The sequence below is a fragment of the Rhinopithecus roxellana genome, chromosome 13 (genome assembly GCF_007565055.1).
Source record: "Rhinopithecus roxellana isolate Shanxi Qingling chromosome 13, ASM756505v1, whole genome shotgun sequence".
NCBI classification, from domain to species: Eukaryota; Metazoa; Chordata; class Mammalia; order Primates; family Cercopithecidae; genus Rhinopithecus; species Rhinopithecus roxellana.
The window spans coordinates 108255898-108276775 of NC_044561.1; the positions used below are offsets into that span (position 1 = coordinate 108255898).

At 44.1% G+C, this 20878-nt stretch overlaps 1 protein-coding gene across 4 annotated transcripts in view; it reads left to right on the forward strand.

Moving 5' to 3' along the window:
• PHF20 (PHD finger protein 20) overlaps positions 1–20878 on the forward strand; it is a 170099-nt gene that overhangs the window by 112516 nt on the left and 36705 nt on the right. For all 4 annotated transcript variants that reach the window (XM_030914946.1, XM_030914947.1, XM_030914948.1 and 1 more), the window contains 2 exons: positions 7010–7288; positions 20170–20268. In XM_030914946.1, coding sequence (XP_030770806.1) covers positions 7010–7288; positions 20170–20268 — 378 coding nt within the window. The remainder of the gene's footprint in view (positions 1–7009; positions 7289–20169; positions 20269–20878) is intronic.

The window sequence follows — 20878 nt, forward strand, 5'->3', positions numbered from 1 at the left end:
CTCGGCCTCCCAGGTAGCTGGGACTACAGGCATGCACCACCATTCCCAGCTGATTTTTTTTTTTTATATTTTTAGTAGAGACAGGGTTTCACCATGTTGGCCAGGCTGGTCTCGAATTCCTGATCTCAAATGATCCGCCCGCCTCAGCCTCCCAAAGTGCTGGGATTACAGGCGTGAGCCACCGGGCCTGGCCAATTTTGTATTTTTAGTAGAGACGGGGTTTCACCATGTTGGTCAGGCTGGTCTCGAACTCCTGACCTCAGGTGATCCACCCGCCTCAGCCTCCCGAAGCGTTGGGATTACAGGCATGAGCCACCACATCTGGCCTTTTTTGTTGTATTATAATTTAACATATCCTAAATATTTTCTCATTAAAAAGCATAAACATTTTATTCCTATGTAATATTTTTATCTACTTTTTTATCTTTAGAGCTCTATTTCTGGAAGAATGTACTTTTTGATTTGTGGTTCTGAAATTATAGCAAATTGTGTAATTTATCAGATTTTGTCACAGGCTATAATACATAACTGATTCATACCCTGTTTGCAGCTTTTCTCACTCTGATGCTTGTGTTGTTTTTTCCAGCAGTGCAGGGTAGATTATCAACTGGCTTATAATCAGAAGAGCTTGCTTGTATCACAGTGAGTTATACTTCACTGATTTCACTGGGAAATCTTACTTCCTGAGCTTCCATGGTTAAATATTTGTAATGCTCAAATCTTCTTTTGATGTTTATTCCATCAGAGAAAAAGCAGCAACTACTTTGTCTTAGTGTTGCCAAATTGAAAAGAGCCTTTGGTTTGGCCAGGGTCTTTGTGATGGTGACACCTGGCAGTATCTTCCCTCCTGAGGAGCATCCCTGCTCACCTGAGCCTCTCTGATCCTAATACTGCCTGTCAGATGCAGCTGGTCCACCCGAGTGCCAAGCTTGCACTCCTTTGGAGTTTCAGCTGTACTAACTTTTGCTTAGCTGTGAGGAATCAAGGATTTTGCTTTTGTGGGGGGAGGAGTTTTTATCCTGTAAACTGAACTTGCTTCCTTTGAAGGGTTTACTGGATTGGCAGATTATTAGTCCAGTCATATCTATCTTTCAACATAGTTTGGCCATGTCTTTTTTTTTTTTTTTTTTGAGATGGAGTTTCGCTCTTGTCACCCAAGCTGGAAGTCAATGGTGTGATCTCGCCTCACTGCAACCTTTGCCTCCTGGGTTCAAGCAGTTCTCCTGCCTCAGCCTCCCAGGTAGCTGGGATTACAGTCACGCACCACCACACCTAGCTAATTTTTGTATTTTTAGTAGAGACGGGGTTTTGCCATATTGGCCAGGTTTGTCTTGAACTCCTGACCTCAATTGATTCACCCACCTTGGTCTCCCAAAGTGCGGGGATTACAGGTGTAAGCCACCATTCCTGGCCAGCCATGTCTTTTTCTTTTTTCCTTTTGTTTTCTGACAGAGTTTGGCTCTTGTTGCCCAGGCTGCAGTGCAGTGGTATCATTGCAGCTCATTGCAACCTCCGCCTAGCAGGTTCAAGCGATTCTCCTGCCTCAGCCCCCCGAGTAGCTGGGATTACAGGCACCTGCCACCACGCCTGGCTAATTTTTTGTATTTTTAGTAGAGATGGGGTTTCACCATGTTGGCCAGGCTGGTCTTGAACTCCTGACCTCAGGTGATCTGCCTGCCTTGGCCTCCCAAAATGCTGGGATTACAGGCGTGAGCCACCGTGCCCCACCAACATGTGCTGTTATTTATGTTTTAAAAAGATAAAACAATGTTCAGTATTTTGGTGGAACAAGCTTGGTACTATCCTGCATTATATAAAGTGAGTATTAAAAATGAAAATCTTTAGGTGTCGTAGTAAAAGATGTCCCAAAAGGTGGAGATAATAATCCCACTGATATGTGAATAGTCATACTAGGAACCTTATAGGTGGTTTTGAATTTCACACTTTTCAGGAGGACGTAGACAAAATGAAGTGCTTACAGGGTGATATGTGTTCCAGCCAGGGCATATGAAGACTGGTTAAAGAAATATTTCACACTTGGTGATAATTATAATAGCTGTCTCCAGCCATGTTCCAGAAATAACATAAGCCTGCTTATGATATATTTTATATTTGAAATGATAATGGCTTCCATGTGTTGATCACCTACTTTGTGCCAAGTATATACATTATCCATAACCTTTTCTCCAACTCTTTGAAATAGGTTGTATTCTTCCCTTAAGAATCTGGATAATTAGACTAGCTTGCACAGCTAATTTATGCTGCTAATGAAAGATAGACCTGGGATTTAACGTTGTGCTTTTTGTATTATACCATACTGCCTCTGGCAGGAGCATGCAGTGAGGCTGTGGGTGGTGGGCACTTCCCCTCTTCTGCTTATGATTAGGTTAATTCCTGAAATTTAAAATGACATTGAATAGTCGTAGTAGATAGTATTAATTGAGCATTTATTATGTGCTCCTTTCTAGGCTCTTTGCATGTAATTTATTTACATGCAACTCAGCGAAGTTGTTACCATTATCGTCTCCATCCTGCACATGAGGAAACTGAGTCTAGGGGTGTAGGTGGAAGAACTTGGGTTTGAAATAGGCTGTCCAGCTGCAGAACCCACACTTAGCCCCTGTGCTGTTTGCTTTATGTAGATGACCATTGTGTGTACACATGAGTGCAAAGTTTTTGTTTTTGAGACGGAGTGTCGCTCTTGTCACCCAGGCTAGAGTGCAATGGTACGATCTTGGCTCACTGCAGTCTCCACCTCCGGGTTCAAGTGAGTCTCCTGCCTCGATCTCCTGAGTAGCTGGGTCTACAGGGGTGCACCACCATGCCCAGCTAATTTTTCTTTTTGTTTTTTTTTGAGACAGAGTCTCACTCTGTTGTCCAGGCTGGGGTACAGTGGCGTGATCTTGACCCACTGCAACCTCTGCCTCCTGGGTTCAAGCAATTCTTCCACCTCAGCCTCCCAAGTAGCTGGGACTACAGGCACGTGCCACCATGCCTGGCTAATTTTTATATTTTTAGTAGAGACGGGGTTTTACCATGTTGGCCAGGCTGGTCTTGAACTCCTGACCGCAAGTGGTCTGCCTGCCTCAGCTTCCAAAAGTGCTGGAATTATAGTTGTGAGCCGCTGCATAGGGTTCCAGCCTTAGTCTTTTGTGACGTACAAAATGGCAAGTTTATATGATTTAACTTAATATGGATCAGGAGAAGGATATTCCAAATAAACTATTTTTTTGTTTTAGGAAATAATTGGATGTATTAAAGGTTTGTGTTTTGAACTTCTCCACTGACATACTTTTCCTGTCCAATTATTTGTCTGAGAAGTGTGTATTCTATTTCACATTGTGTCACTTTTGCTTCTCCCTTTTTTTTTTTTGAGACAGAGTTTCGCTCTTGTTGCCCAAGCCAAAATGCAATGGCGCGATCTCAGCTACTGCAACCTTTGCCTCCCAGATTCAAGCGATTCTCTTGCCTCAGTCTCCCGAGTTGCTGGGATTATAGACACACACCACCATGCCCGGCTAATTTTTTGTATTTTTAGTAGAAATGGGGTTTCACCATGTTAGCCAGGCTGGTCTGGAACTCCTGACCTCATATGATCCGCCCGCCTTGGTCTCCCAGAGTTCTGGGATTACAGGCGTGAGCCACCGCGCCTGGCCAACTTTTTCTTCTCTTACCTGCAACTAACTGATCTGGCATCTTTTATATCTCTTGTTATAGGTAGAAAGTGATTTTAAGGTATTCTGCTTTGTGATGTGTGTGTATAGGTTTTTGTTGGTTTAAATTGGCTCTCTAATAGCATCCTTCAGACCACCAAACCTAATTTTGAAATGTAGAGTATAATTTAGATCAAATTTAAGAATTTTAAAATTACTTCTGATTATGGGATGACACTTGAAAAAATAATCATAATACTTACCAAAGGTTTAACAGGCTACCTGCTTTCAGTGGAAATTGTGTGACTATGTTTAAGAAAAATTTGATTAACTCTAGAAAGGTCCATTCATTGCACATGGAATTCTTAATTTTTTAAAAAAAGGTCCATTTGATATATTCTTGGGTGACCAAATCTGTAGCATAGGAGTGACTTAAGGTGATTGTTTTCGTTGGTGGGAAGACATTCTAAAGGCAGTCCTCAATAAACTGCATTTCTAACACACAAGAGGTTCTTGTGGCCCGCGGGTGGTGACTCACACCTGTAATTCCAGCACTCTGGGAGGCCGAGGCAGGCGGATCACTTGAAGTCAGGCATTCGAGACCAGCCTGGACCAGTCTCTACTAAAGCAACAAACAAAACAAAACAAAACAAAAAAAGGTGGACGTGGTGGTGGTGGGCGACTGTAATCCCATCTACTTGGGCGGCTGAGGCTGGAGAATCACTTGAACTGGGGAGGTAGAGGTTGCAGTGAGCTGAGATCTCACCATTGCACTCCAGCCTGGGAGACAAGAGTGAGATTCCATCTCAAGGAAAAAAAAAAAAAAAAGTCCTTGTGATGGGTTTAGTTTTTGTCATTGGTGCCTGACCGACTATTGCCTTCTGCTTATTTGTTTTTTAGGGTCATGCTTTTATTGTCTCTTTGAAATTGATCATTGAGTCCTATGAGTCTTCCTTATGCCTTCTACCTCCATTTAGTTAGCTGGTTTTTCTTGTAGTCTCTGGGTCCTTTTTGTTGTTGTTTATTTTGCATTTATTATTATTATTGTTATTTTATTTATTCATTCTTGACACAGGATCTTGCTTTGTTGCCTAGGCTGAAGTGCAGTGGTGCAGTCATGGCTCACTGCAGCCTGAACCTGCTGGGCTCAAGGGATCCTCCCACCTGAGCCTCCTGGACAGCTGGGACTATAGGCACATGCATCATGGCTGGCTAATTAAAAAAAAATTATTTTTGTAGAGATGAGGTCTTGCTGAGTTGCCTACACTGATCTTGAGGATCCTGGCCTCGAGTGATCCTCTTGCCTTGACCTCATTTATTGTTATTTTTAATTGACATGTAATAATTTTACATATTCATGTGGTACACATTTCCTTACATGTATACAATGTATAATGATTAAATCAGGATAATTAGCAAATCCATCACCTTGAACATTTATTTTTTTGTGTTCAGAACATTCAAAATCTGCTTTTCTAGCTATTTGAAAATATATAATGAACTATTAACTATAGTTCCCCTATAGTGCTGTAGAATACTAGAACTTATTTCTCCTATTCTGGATCCTTTTTTTTTGAGGCAGAGTCTTGCTCTGTTGCCCAGGCTTAAGTGCAGTGGTATAATTTCGGCTCACTGCAAACTCTGCCTCCCGGGTTCAAGCCATTCTCCTGCCTTAGCCTCCCGGGTAGCTGGAACTACAGGCGCCTGCCACCACGCCCAGCTAATTTTTTTGTATTTTTAGTAGAGATGGGGTTTCACCGTGTTAGCCAGGATGGTCTCGATCTCCTGACCTTGTGATCCACCCACCTTGGCCTCCCAAAGTGCTGGGATTACAGGCATGAGCCACCACGCCCGGCCTTTCTTTCTTTTTTTTTGAGACAGAGTCTTGCTCTGTCACCCAAGCTGTAGTGCGGTGGTTTGATCTTGGCTCACTGCAACCTCCGCCTCCCAGGTTCAAGCAATTCTTCTGCCTCAGCCTCCTGAGTAGCTGGGATTACAGGCATGTGCTACCATGCCTAGCTAATTTTTGTATTTTTAGTAGAGACGGGGTTTCACCGTGTTGTCCAGGCTGGTCTCGAACTCATTACCTCAGGTGATCCACCCACCTCGGCCTCCCCAAGTGCTGGGATTACAGGTGTGAACCACTGCACCTGGCCAATTCTGGATCCTTTTGATCAGACAAAGTATATCACAAAACAAAGTACGTGTTGAAATCTCAAAGACTCAGTACTAAAACGTTTGTAACTGTTACACTTCCCTTGCACAAAAACTGGCGTAAAATCTCTTAGGTTTCACAGAGAGATACTGAGGAATATTCCCTATTTCTGTCCACAAGGATTGGTACCAGGATGGTAGTGAATGTAAGTCTGGTCCAACTCATAAGTACCAGCTTGAGATCCTTGATTTTTTAAATTTTTATTTTATTTTATTTTATTATTATTATTATTTGAGACAGAGTCTGGCTCTGTTGCCCAGGGTGGCATGATGTCAGCTCACTGCAACTTCTGCCTTCGGGTTCAAGCAATTATCATGCCTCAGCCTCCCGAATAGCTAGAATTACAGGTGTGCTCCACGATGCCTGGCTAATTTGTTTGTTTGTTTGTTTTTTGTTTGAGTCAAAGTCTTGCTCTTGTCTCCCAGGCTGGAGTGCAATGGCATGATCTTGACTCACTGCAGCCTCCGCCTCCCAGATTCAAACAATTCTCCTGCCTCAGCCTCCCAAGTGGCTGGGATTACAGGCACCTGCCACCATGCCTGGTTAATTTTTGTATTTTTAGTAGAGACGGGGTTTCACCATATTGCCAGGCTGGTCTCGAACTCCTGACCTCAGGTGATCCACCTCCCTTGGCCTCCCAAAGTGCTGGGATTACAGGTGTGAGCCACCATGCCCAGCCCATTTTTTTGTATTTTTAATAAAGATGGGGTTTCACCATGTTGGTCAGGCTGGTCATGAACTCCTGATCTCGAGTGATCCACCTGCCTTGGCCTCCCAAAGTGCTGGGATTACAAGTGTGAGCCGCTCTGCCTGGCCTGAGATCCTTGATGTTTTGTTTTGTTTTGTTTTGTTTTTTAAGGATTTTTCCTTAAAGTATGTGAAACCCTGAAAACTTGTACGACTGTTGAAAATAAACATGTTGATTTCTTCTTCCTAAAGATGAATCACAGTTGAGTCTTATTTGACCTGAAGTTGTTTTCATTCTCTCTAAACAGTAATTTGAGGAGGTAATGGCAGTCTGATATCTCAGGCTACATATGCACGCTAGTCTTTCACCTTCAGTTGTCATGTGTTAGTGCATGTTTTGTAATAATTGGGATAAATACAAGGAACCTTTGCTTTTGTTTTTATTTTTTTTCAGTAACAAATACTTTTAAGAAAACAGATGATTTTGTGTCATCTAATGCACCAGCTGTCGACCTAGACCATAAGTTTAGATGCAAGGTTGTGGACTGTTTAAAATTTTTCCGCAAAGCCAAACTGTTGCACTATCACATGAAGTATTTCCATGGAATGGAGAAGTCACTGGAGCCAGAGGAGAGCCCGGGAAAGAGGCATGTCCAAACCAGGGGCCCTTCAGCTTCAGACAAGCCCAGCCAGGAGACCCTGACCAGGAAGCGGGTCTCTGCCAGTTCCCCAAGTAAGTATCTTCATTCTTCATTGTGTCATGGATGGCTCGGTTGCTTGGCCACAGTGCTTGTGTTTTCTGACACACAATGCAGGCATTAGGTTTGTTCCAGTTGAATCCCACAGGATTGAACATACTAAGTGATCCTCCGGGCTGCACCATGGAGCTGTGGCCTTCCTGCAGGCCACAGTCGCTTAGCCTCTGAAGGCCTTGCTGCTTCCAGTATGAGTGGGGACAGTCAAGCAAAGGGACCTCATTCAGAAGCCAGCAGGAGAACTCGTGGTCAGAGCAGCATGGGTGCCATCGTGCCACTCTCCCAAACCTGTGTGTTTTCCTTGCCAGCAGTACAAAAGAGCACGATAACCAAAAGGTGATATGTGATTCTACTGCCAGGTCCAAATGTGAATCCTGTTTCATCTTAAGTGCAACTGAAGATATTTATAATAGCACTGTTTATTTTGCATAGAAACCATAATAGTAGTAGTAGGGGTTACCATAAAATCTCATTTTATAACTTATTACAGAGAACCTTTTAGGAAATATCTTCTAAAGCTTACAGAAATTGAAAAATTACATGTTTCCAGGGGAATTTCAGAAGAATTAATGGATTTCCAATAAATTCTATCATCTTCCCAGCTTTTTACTTGCTATTGTAATATCATTATCTACTTCTTGGCTTAAAGGTTTTCTATTAAAACATGTAGGTATTAAATGGTGTATGGAACTCCTAGGACATCTGACAGTGTTCCCAGTAGAGTATACAATCAGGTTTCAGGATGGGCAGAGCCATGCAGACTAAGGTGAACTCTGACCCTTCGAGGGGTCAGCCTTCATTTATGCTGTCAAGACTTTGTATGTGCTGTATTATCCATTAGAAATATAATGTGAGGCCAAGCACAGTATCTCATGCCTATAATTCCAGTACTTTGGGAGTCCAAGGCGGGGGATCACCTGAGGTCAGGAGTTCGAGACCAGCCATACTAACATGGTGAAACCCTGTCTCTACTAAAAATACAAAAAAATTAGCTGGGCTTGGTGGTGCGTGCCTGTAATCCCAGCTACTCTGGAGGTTGAGGCAGCAGAATCGCTTGAAGCCGGGAGGCAAAGGTTGCAGTGAACCGAGATTGTGCCACTGCACTCCAGCCTGGGCGACTGAGTGAGACTCCATCTCAAAACAACAACCAAATAAGCTAGCATAAACTGATACAGATTATATGGTTCTGCTTATATAAAGTTCAAAAATGAGTAAGAACTAATTTGTGGTATTTGAGGTCAGAACAGTAGTTACCTTTTGGAGGAGGTAGATAGGACTGGAAACTGGGCAGGAGGGAGACTTCTAGGGCTCCGGAAATGTTCTGTTTCCTGATCTGCATGGTGACTATACGGGTGTGTTCATTTATGAAAAAGTATTGATTTGTATGTTTATTTGTGTGTACTTTTCTGTGTATGTTTTATGCTTCAATAAAAAGCATGCTTAGGTAGGCATGGTGTTTCCTTTTATCTATTTGTTTCCTTTTATCTGACTTACCTCCAAATTAATCTTCTCCTTTTCAGTCCCATGGCACTAATCCAGGTTTCCCCTCTTGCCCTGGTTGTTGTGGTCATTTCTTAACCAGTTTTCCTCCCATCATTCTTTACTCACTGTGATTATCCATCATTTTGCCGTCAGATCGATCTTTGAAAGTACAAACCTGATTATATCACGGTCTTGCTAAATAATACGTAAGGACAGGATGATGCTTCTGAAAGCATAAGTTTTGGAGCTGGGCACAAGGGTTGTGAATCCCATCTGTTCCCTCAGTCACTGTTGGACTCTCTTCAGGTCTCCAGACCTCACTCTCTCTTTCTGAGTGTAAACCTGAGTTCCTGTAATTAGTTTGTGAGCTAATCTTTTTCATGAGCCTATTTCAAGGCCTGGTGTGGGGAAGTGGATTTCCTTCTTCTCCTTGCTTTCCATAATTTCATCCTTCTTATCCAGCCATATGTGGCTGAGGTGGGTGCATTTGTGTGAGCTCTCTAGCTGGATTCTGAGTGCTGTTGGGGAGGAATTATGTTGAGTCATCTTGAGTCACTGCAGTATCCCATGGGCTCTGCAGCACTGTGGAAACAACCAGCGCTGAAGGCTGGAGATTATGTTGAGTAAATGGAGATCATTGAGGTGTCAGGAGCCAGTAGAAATAGCAGGCACTGGATATCTTAATGGAGTGACATCTGGGCAGGATGAGGGTACAACACTGGAAGTAGGGTGCAGCCTACCCCAGACAGCACAAAGCTACCAGAGTCAGATTGTTCCAACGACTAAGGCTCGACAGGCAAGAGGCCACTGAGGGACCCAGGGAAGTCCTGCTTGCCTGATCATCATGATGTGTGCTGTCTATGCTAGGACATAATGCCTCTCCCTCTCCCTGTTCATGGTAATTGTCTGAGGAGGGACTTTGCCCAGCATAATGCACCTCAGTGTAGGGCAGGTATTCCTGGCCAGATGCTGATCCACCACCTGGCTTTGGGATTCTTGGTTAACTGTACTTGCATGACTTGGTTTATGTTGAGTAATATATGTCAGCTCACCTGAGTTTGAATACAGGCTCTACCACTTGCTTGCTCCAGGACCTTGGGCAGAGAACTTGCTAAACTTCAATTCTCCTATCTGTGAAATAGAGATAATAGTACTACCTACCTCATAACTTTGTTACAGTAAATGACCCAAGGGGAAATGCTTTGTAAAATGTCTGGCCTATAGTAAACTCTGAATATATAGTCTCTCTTTATCTCAGTGAAAGCATTTACCCAGGTAGTCAGAGATCTGAGTTCTGAACTCAGCCAACTACTGATGAGCTATGAAACCAATAGACAAGACATTACCATTTTGGTATAATTAAGAAGCCTGAGTGATTGATTTTCTTTTATTTCATCTTTCTTTTTTTTTTTTTTTTGAGTAATTGATTTTCTACTTTATGTCTCTCTCTTGAATCTCACGCATTATACTGACCTGGGATTTTAATCTCCTTAATACTGAAGGATCCTTTTCAATGGGATTTGGAAATTTCTTGGTGAACTGGAGATTTCTGTTTACCAGTTTTAAAAAATAAGACCTGCTGTATACTCACTAGACTAGTAGGGGTAGACAGTTATAAAATGCTTTAAGGGAAACCAGAGTCTTTTAAATCCCTATGCTTTAACTTGTTGCCAAAAGGTTTTTTTTTTTTTTTTTTGAGGCGGAGTCTCGCTCTGTCGCCCAGGCTGGAGTACAGTGGCCGGATCTCAGCTCACTGCAAGCTCCGCCTCCCGGGTTTACGCCATTCTCCTGCCTCAGCCTCCCGAGTAGCTGGGACTACAGGCGCCTGCCACCTCGCCCGGCTAGTTTTTTGTATTTTTTAGTAGAGACGGGGTTTCACCGTGTTAGCCAGGATGGTCTCGATCTCCTGACCTCGTGATCCGCCCGTCTCGGCCTCCCAAAGTGCTGGGATTACAGGCTTGAGCCACTGCGCCCGGCCGCCAAAAGGTTTTTAAATCTTTATGTTTTAATTTATTTAAAGTGTTTCTTTGTAAAATTGATCAATTTGGTGGCAGAATGTGCCGCACAGACCACTCACCCACTGTCTGATCATTTCTGTACCCTCTCATTGAGGGCACAGCCTGATCATTTTTGTACCCTCTCAGTGAGGGCAGGATTTGTGCAGCCAGGAAGGAATGTACCCCCACCCACATGTCAGGTGGACACAGCCTCCTAGACAACATGGCGATTACCCAAATGTATCTCCCATGCCTCATTGCTGATACGTTTAGCAGTTACCAGATCGAAGGAACTAGACCATCCATCTTGCTGTGATCTAGATGGAAAATTGAAAGCCTGGCCACCAGCCCTGACTGTGCCACTAACCAGCAAGAGCCTCGGTATTATCATATCTGGATGGGGCTCAGTAGACATGTTCAGCCTTTATCACGTAGCTGGCTATCAGTGAGAGTGAACATAGCAGTGTATGCTGAAGATTCTGTAGTGTGGCTGCCTCATTCTGCCCCAGCTCTCCAGAAGGCACCCCTCTTCCAGGCATCACCCCTTACATTTCTCCCATCAAAGCCTTGCCCCAGTTTATCAGGGTTTTACTGGATACTTGACTAATCTGATAACTAAAAATTTGAAAGAATAGCACCAACTTAATAGTATCCTGGTTTCACCTCAGGCTTCTGAGAAAGCCCTTATCTCTAGAGTGGAATTTCAGACAGTGTGGGGAGTTTAGTTGGGGAGACGTTTCAGAGTGAGGCTCTGATACCAGGCAGCCTATGTTTTAGTTTACAGGCAGTGTGAACTTGACATTCTGCCTAAGTGAAAAACAGAATATTATAGGATTTGTGCTGCATGTTGATAGTAACTGTAAAAAAGTACCCCCTTTATGCTGAATGCTCCGATTTTTTTTTTTTTTAGACAGAATCTCACTGTGTTGCCCAACCTGGAGTGCAGTGGCATGATCTTGGCTCACTGCAACCTCCGCCTTCAGGGTTCATACAGTTCTCCTGCCTCAGCCTCCCAAGTAGCTGGGATTACAGGCATGCACCACCACACCCAGCTAATTTTTGTATTTTTAGTACAGATGGGGTTTTGCCATATTATCCAGGCTGGTCTTGAACTCTGGGCCTCAAGTGGTCCCAAACTTGGGTTCTAATGGATTTCTCTGATGAAGATTCCTGGGGCTTCTAGCAGAACCATTGGGACTCGAAAGTACCCTGCAGAAATTTCTTGGTTTTGGACTCCTCAATTTCTGGGCCAGTAAGTTTGAGCAGAAGTAGTAGTTTTGGTCTGAGAGCCCGTAGACTGATCTTAGTAGCAACCTGCCACTGTTCCCTTTGTGATCTCAGGCAGGTCTCTTCACAGATCTGATCTCCTCATTTCTTTTCTTTCTTTCTTTCTTTTCTTTTTCGCTCTTGTTGCCCAGGCTGGAGTGCAATAGTGCGGTCTTTGCTCACTGCAACCTCCGCCTCCCGGGTTCAAGCGATTCTCCTGCCTCAGCCTCCCGAGTAGCCAGGATTACAGGCATGCACCACCATGCCTGGCTAATTTTGTGTTTTTAGTAGAGACGGGGTTTCTCCATGTTGGTCAGGCTGGTCTCGAACTCCTGACCTCAGGTGATCCACCCGCCTTGGCCTCCCCAATTGCTGGGATTACAGGCATGAGCCACCGTGCCTGGCTGATCTCCTCATTTCTAAAGTGATGATGTAGAATTAGGTGTGCCTGAGACCAGGCCCTTTCATGTGGGGAGAAAAGCTCATAAACAACATGAGAAGGCTAAGTTCTGTGTTAGGAACATCTAAAGTGCTGTGGGAACACAGATTCAGATTTTGCCTGTAGGGTAGGAGCTGGACTGTTGAGAGGAGAAAGACATTTGAGTTAGGCCTTGCTGTGAATTGAATTGTGTCCTGCTTTCCTCCCTAAAATTCATCTGTTGAAGTCCTAACCCTCAGTGTGATGGTATTTGGCAATAATTAAGTTTAAATGATGTCATGAGTGTGGAGCCTTCATGGTGGGATTAAGAGAACAGAAAGCTCCCCCTATCCCCCCATATGAAGATGCAGCAAGAAGACAGCTCTCTGCAAGCTGGGAAGAGGGGCCTCACTGGGAACCAAATAAGCTGGCACCTTGATCTTGTACTTTCCAGCCTCCAGAACTGTGAGAAAGAAATATCTGTTGTTTAAGCCACCCAGTCTGTAATGTTTTGTTATGACAGCTTGAGCAGACTAACCCATGCCTTAAGGAGTGAGGCTAGATAGGAGTTGGACTAGAAGCCGGGGAAGAGGAAAAGCATTCCTGTGCCAGGAATAGGCACAGCAAGGATTCAGAGGCATCAAGGGGAATAAACCAATCATCTGTCCCTAAGGTGTCCCTTCTGATGCCAGCCTTCTGTAATCCTGTCACTCATATGGTTCTTCTGCTCTCAGCCAAGCCTTTAGTTGTAAAGTGAATTTAGAAGGTCAGTTTAGATTTGCTTTTCCAAATGAGGTTTCTCAGTATACCAGCGTCACTTAATAAATTATCTTCCAGGAGCCAGCTCAGGCTCCCTTGGGTTTCTTTCTATTTAGGTGAGTTCAGTCCTGAATACAGGTTAGACTCAGAAAGAATTTTCTAGTGTCAAAGAGGGCCTCTTCTGTGCTTATTATTACTTATTGCTACATCTGTTTGGGTCATGTTCTCACCCTGGGTAAATCTGTTTTAGGCCAAAGTGAACCTTGGGGCACTGGAGTGGGTACCTCTTTGTTGCCATCCACAGCTTTTCTCATGGGACTATACTGGCCTTATCACAGGAACATGTCCTCCTCCCCTTAAACAAAGAGAGCAGTGTGAGTTTAATTAGAATATGGCTTATGGTGCCATAACAGAGATAACAACATAGCTGGCTAAAATCAGAGAAATTTATTTTCCTCTCAGGATGAACTGCAAGTTACCCATGGTGGCTCTGCTCAGACTCTGAAGGTTCCTGGGCCTTGCTTTCTCCCCATCGTTCCACCAGGCCCCAGGTGCTGCTCTTCTTTGGGGTCTAAAATGGCTCCCCCCGTTTGCTTATCTTTCAGCTGCTGGGAAGGGAAAGTATGCTCCTTTCTTTTAAGGGCACAACCCAGAAGTGCCACACATCACTTCTTATATCCCATAGGCAGAACATCTGCCACCCCTCTCTCAAGGGAACCCGGAACATGAACTCTTCCTATGGAAGAAGTGGAGAAATGGTGTGGGGGAGGGCATTGCAACGTCTACCACATGAGCTAAGAAAAATGCAGGGCCTGGCCGGGCGCGGTGGCTCAAGCCTGTAATCCCAGCACTTTTGGAGGCCGAGACGGGCAGATCACGAGGTCAGGAGATCGAGACCATCCTGGCTAACACGGTGAAACCCCATCTCTACTAAAAAATACAAAAGAAAAGAAAACTAGCCGGGTGAGGTGGCGGGCGTCTGTGGTCCCAGCTACTCGGGAGGCTGAGGCAGGAGAATGGCGTAAACCCGGGAGGCGGAGCTTGCAGTGAGCTGAGATCTGGCCACTGCACTTCAGCCTGGGCGACAGAGCGAGACTCCGTCTCAAAAAAAAAAAAAAAAAAAAAGTAAAAGAAAAATGCAGGGCTTGAGGAGGGAGGGGTTATTGGAGGGCCGTCCTGGGTTGGTGTCTGGGTGGCACCCATGGTAGGGGACTGATAGGAGATGAGGTTGGGAAGGTAGACATGGTGAAATGACACTGGCAGGCCCTGAGTACCGCTTCTCTGACAGGCAGAGAGAACCCCTCTAAGCCCATATCTGCTTCTGTTCTGCCCTTGAGCTGCCACCCCCTTGTGCAGATCAGAACATGCTCTGGTCGTTGCTTGTCCCAGCCTCGTGGCTGAGCTCTGCTCTGTGGTGTACAAGCAGTTACCCCATAAGTGGTGGTGATGTTATTCTTTTCCCTCCTGGAAGCAGCGGTCTGATGACCGTTGTCCCTCTGCTCTCATAAGTCAGTGATTGGATGGAATACTCAAGAGTCAGCTGTATGGAGGAGCAAGAAGGCCTCTGGTATTTCTCCTGATGGACACCTGCAGCTTGGGGAGAGGACAAGTGGCTGGAGGAAAGTCTCGCCCTGCTTAGGCGACAAGCTGCTCTCCGATCCAGAGCCCTGGCAGGAAGTCACTCTTTGTCCAACCCAGTCAGGGCAGCCGGGAGGAAGCTGTACAGCCAGTACATGCTCTGTGGGTCATGGAACAATTGGTAAAGCTGTCCAGAGAGAGAGCTGACAGCAGACCAGCGACCAGCACTGCTTTCCAGGGAAAGAGTATTGCAAGCAAGATAATAACAACTGACAACTGACATTTGAGTACCTCATGTGCTGGGCGCTGTTCCAAGTTCATTACTTGTATTGTCTTGTTTAGTCATCAGAACTAAACCCTATGAGGTGGGTGCTGTTATGCCTAATTTATGCTGTTATTCCACTGTGGTCTGAGAGTATGGTTGATATGATTTCAATGATTTGAATTCATTGATACTTGGTTTATGGCCAAGCACGTGGTCAATTTTAGGTTATTTGCCATTTGCAGATGGGTGGAATGTATAGTTTGTCGTTGCTGGATGGAGTACTCTGTAGATGTCTGTTAGATTCAGTTGGTCATGTGTAAAATTTAAGTCCAGTGTTTCTTTGTTTTTTGCCTCGATGATCTTTCTAATGCTGTGTCAGTGGGGTGTTGAAGTCCCCCACTAAAATTATGTGGCTAAGTATTTCTTTAGGTCTAGAAGTACTTGTTTTAAGAATTTGAATGCTCTAATGTTGGCATATTAGGCATCTATAATGCCTAATTTATAGATTAGAAGCTAAAGTGCAGATGAGATGGATTAATTTGAACCAGTATTTACCGCTCTAGCAGGTGGTGGAGCTATGATTTGAATCTGTTGTGAAGCCCATACTCTCACCTTGAGGCTCTGCTGTCTTTTATGATTCCAGGGAAGAGTGCCTGTCCCAGGCCCTGGAGTGGGAAATAGGAGTGCCTACCTGCAGGAGACTTCCTGTGCACATGGCAGTCTAGGGATTTCTGCCTGTTGTCACCTTGTCTACCCCTGTTCCTCAGGGACTCACCTGGCTTAGCTCAGTCCTTGCTGGGCAATTCTCTGTTTTTTCTCTAGGGCCTGCAAGTTGTGCCACTGGAGTTTACAAATGACCACCATCTTTAGCCAGATAACCAGGCATGCCCTAGCATTGGGCAGTTTTCTTCTACATCTTGCCCTCTCTGTCTCAAGGATTTAGGACCTCGATTATGTTGCTGCTTCAGGCAGTTCTCCTACTGACAGGATAAATTCTGTTAGCATTTCACTAAGCTGATGGGTATAATTACTTTAGTTGGAGGTCACTAAAACCTGAATTTACAAATAAAAACTGGATCAGTGAGCAGTTTGTGTGTGTGTGGTGGGGGGTTGGGGGTAAAGGTACAACAGATAATATCCCTCCTTTGCTGAGATCCTCCAGTGGCTCCCTAAATCACTCATAGTAAAAGCCAACTTCCTCACAGGGCCCTTCATCATGATCTGCTTCTAGCCTCCATCTGCTTCTTTCCCTCGCTCAACCTAATTCTAATTTCAATTCCTTTGGAGCCATACAGATCTCCTTGCTATTTCTTGATTTCAAATTCCAGTTGTTCATTGCTGGCATATAGAAAAGCAATAGGTTGTTGTATATTAACCTTGTATCTTGTAACCTTGCTATAAGTGCTGTTCTGGCAATTTTTGTTTTGATCAATTCTTTGGGATATTCTACATAGACAGTCAGATCATCTGCAAACAAAGATAGTGTTATTTCTTCCATTTCAGTCTGTAGAGCTTTTATGTCCTTTTCTGGCTTATTCCACTAGCTAAGATTTCGAGTAAAAGGAGTAGTGAGAGACGCATCTTGCTTTGTTCCTGATCTTAAGGGGAAAACATCCAATTTCTTACCATTAAGTATGAAGTTGGCTGCAAAGAAGTTCTTTATCCAGTTGAGGAAATTCCCTCTTATCCATAGTTTGCTGCCCCATCAGCTTTTTAGGTTGGTGCAAAAGTAATTGTGGTTTTTGCTGTGACTTTCAGTGGCAAAAACAGCAATTACTTTTGCACCAACTGAATAGAATATAGCTCTGTGAGGGACAGGGGGTGTCATCTGTCTTTGTTCATTGCCGTATCCCTCCTCCCTAGCATGTGCCTGGAACATAGTATATGCGTGGTATCTGTTGACTAAATGAATTGAAACCATGGCTAATAATACAGTGGTAGCCAAGAAACTGTAAAAATGAGTTTTGTTTTTATGTTTGGGGAAGACCCTGTTCCCAGGATCAATGAAAAGTAAAAATTATTGATAGCTTTTTTGAAATTCAGGAGGCATCTGACCATGTTTTGCCCATCTACTTTCTTTGGGCCTTGGTTTCTTGGTTTTAAAAATGAGTGCTTTTACAAATTGGTCTAAGTTCTCTCCTAGCTTTCATGTTTGTTGACTTTCTTCTCTAATTGCAGGGTATTTTAACAGTTAAGGAGCTCAAATACCCTTAAGTCCTATGTTCTCTAGCCAGTACATCAACTCTGCCTATAGCTTCCAGGCTTGCCAGTCAATAGGCACAGCCCACTGTTCCTTTCTGATGGTTCCCAAGTGCTCATTTGGGAGAGGGGCCTGGTTGCAGTGCAGACATGGTGCTGGAGAGTCACACCAATTTGCTTTTAAATACCTATGTGATGTCAGGTGGGTGATTTCACCTCTCTGAGCTTCAGTTTCCCTGCCTGTAAAATGGGAATGATATACACACCAATTAAATGAGATATTTGTGATTTCCTTGCACACAAGTGCTTAGTTAAAATGGAATCTGATTGCCTACCCTGCCCCACACCTGCTTTGTGGAGATCTTGATTCCGTATCAGAATCACTTGGAAAGTGTTTTAAAAATCCTGATATTCTTGAAAAAATTATGCTAAATGAAAGAAACCAGACACAAAAGGTAATGTATTGTATGGTTCCATATTTATGAAATATCCAGAGTAGATAAACCCATGGAGTCAGATGCAGGTTGGTGGGGCTGAGGGGAGGAGTTTAGGGGAGGAGAAATATTGCTTAATGGTAAAGGGTTTTACTTTGGAGTGATGGAAGTGTTCTTAGAACTGTATCAAAGTGGTTATACAACACTGTGAATGTACTAAATGCAACTGAATTGATTGTTTTTCTTTATAGCTTTATTGAGACTTAATTGTACAATGAACTGCACATATTTAAATGGTATAATTGGTGAGATTTAACATATGTTTATACCCAACTATCACCACAATCAGGATAGTAAACATATTCCACTTCCTCCCAAACTTTCCTCATGCCCCTTTTTAGTTCCTCCTTCCCACCTCTCCCCTCCACCTGAGCTCCAGGCAACCACTATTCTGCTTACTGTTACTTATGGTTTGTTTTCTCTCTTTTTTTTTTTTTTCCGAGACAGAGTTGCTATGTCACCCAGGCTGGAGTGAAGTGGCGTGATCTCAGCTCACTACAACCTCCACCTCCTGGGCTCAAGCGATTCTCCTGCCTCAGCCTCCCAAGTAACTGTGGTTACAGGTGTGAGCCACCACACCCGGCTAATTTTTGTATTTTTAGTAGGGTCGGGGTTTTATCATGTTGGCCATGCTAGTCTTGAGCTCCTGACCTCAGCTGATCTGCCTACCTTGGCCGCCCAAAGTGCTGGGATTACAGGTGTGAGCCACCACATGCCCAGCCGGTTTTTTTTTTCATTTTGTAGACTATTATAGAAATGGAATCCTGCAGTGTGCACTTGTTTTGTCTGGCTCCTTTCACTCAGCATACTTTGAGATTCACTTATGTTGCTGTTTGTACCTTTATTGCTGATAAGTTTTCCATTGTATGGATACATCATGAATTATTTGCACATTCACTTGTTGATGGACATTTGGGCAGTTTTCAGTTTGGGGCGATTACAACTAAAACTGCTATGAGCCTTCATGTATAAGTCTCTGTGTGGACATAAGTGATGCTTTCTCTTGAATGAAGATGTTGTAGTGGATGGCAAGGTCATAGGATACATGTACATGTAAACTCATGTTGACATCTAAAAAGTAAGGCATGGTGAATTACTTGAAATCCTACAAGTATATTTGGTAAGAGAAGAAGAAACAACTGGATTTTTTTTGTTTGTTTTGGAGACAGATTCTCACTCTGTTGCCCAGGCTGGAGTGCAATGGTGCGATCTGGGCTCACTGCAACCTCTGCCTCCCAGGTTCGAGCAATTCTCCTGCCTCAGCCTCCCAAGTAGCTGAGATTACAGGTGTCTAGCACCACGCCTGACTAATTTTTATATTTTTAGTAGAGATGAGGTTTTGCCGTGTTGGCCAGGCTGATATCAAACTCCTGACCTCAGGTGATTTGCCTGCATTGGCCTCACAAAGTGCTGGGATTACAGGCATGAGCCACCATGCCTGGCTACGACTGGATTTTTCAATGGTGAGGCTATTAATTTTGAAAACTGATCTCAGTAGAGTGGTAGGTGGGAAGCTTTTTAGATTGTGATTAGGAAATACCCTGAAGGGAGAAGTTTGGACAGGGAGGATTGACATCTTAAGGAGTTTTGTTGTAGAGTAGAGAGGATGACGTTTTGGTATTTGGAAGGCATGAACTGTTCGTTTAAAAATAACTTTATGTTATATGAATGGTACCTCGATTTTTAAAAAAAGAGTGAAACAAGCAACAGAATCCTGGCTGGACGCGGTGGCTCACACCTATAATCCCAGCACTTTGGGAAGCTGAGGCGGCTGAATCACCTGAGGTCGGGAGTTCAAGACCAGTCTGGCCAACATAGTAAAACCCTGTCTCTACTAAAAATACAAAATTTAGCCAGGTGTGGTGGCATGTGTCTGTAGTCCCAGCTACCCTGGAGGCTGAGGCAGGGGAATCACTTGAACCCAGGAGGCGGAGGTTGCAGTGAGCTGAGATTGTGCCACTGGGTGACATGGCGACGAAAACAACAACAAAAAAATCAGATCCCCAGGTGATTCCAGTATGTAGCCAGGGTTGAGGAGCAGTGATCTAAGTAGAGTTTTGCAAACTTGTCTGTAAAGGGCCAGATAATAAATATTTTCAACCTTGGGGACCATAAGCCCTCTGTCCTCACTACTCAGCTCTGCTGTTGAAGTGTGAAAGACACGTAACCAGTGAGCATGGTGTGTTTCACTGAAATCCATTTACAATGACAGGCAGTGGGCCAGAGTGTGCTGAGCTGGACTGAAAGGCTAAGTGATGGAGGCGTGGCTCTGCCACGGGCAGTCTGCTCCAGACTTCCCAGGTAGAGCCAGGCCCTCTGGACATGCTTACTTGGGAAAATAATAAGCACCCCAGCATTGAAAACAAAATGTTAAAATGCCAACATTTGTGTTTAATTCTAGCTACAAAAGACAAGGAAAAGAATAAAGAGAAGAAATTCAAAGAGTTTGTGAGAGTGAAGCCAAAGAAGAAAAAGAAAAAGAAAAAGAAAACCAAACCTGGTAATTTTTTTTCCTGAGGGCTTCACTTAGGTTTCCTTACTATGAGTGGGGAGCGGTTGCTTTCTCCCATTATGGCCTCTGAACCTGTGCTGAGCAGAGGAAGGACCAAGAGTCCTTTACCAGGGCTGTGGGCTCAATCTAGTATGGGCCCTGGAAGGGGAGGCACCCAGTCATCCAGGTGTTACAAAGTCCTGCTGGCATTGAAAAGCCTTCTCACTTGCTGCATTGGCCAGTGTGCTCTGCTTCAGGATGGTACAGATGAAGGCATCGAAGTGTAAGCGGATGTGCAGGTGAATGACGGTGTTTGTTCACATACACGACTCTGAAAACACATCTTTGAGCCCTCTTGAGAAAGGATTCCCTTCTTAAAACCTGTGTCTAGTCTTCACAAAAATGTTTAGAAAAATCTGTATTCTGACTTTGGGACTTAAAGGATGCCACGTTTTATTCTCAGTGTATCTTCTAGCTTAGAAAAACTTACCAGGAAGAGAGGAGAGGGGCAATGCTGAAGGGGGGCGTTTGGGCCCCTGCATCTGCTCTCCACACCTCTTTTTGGTTGAATTGTCCCTGAGCCTTTGTGCTGCCTGAAAAGGAGACTTGTTGGTTGGAT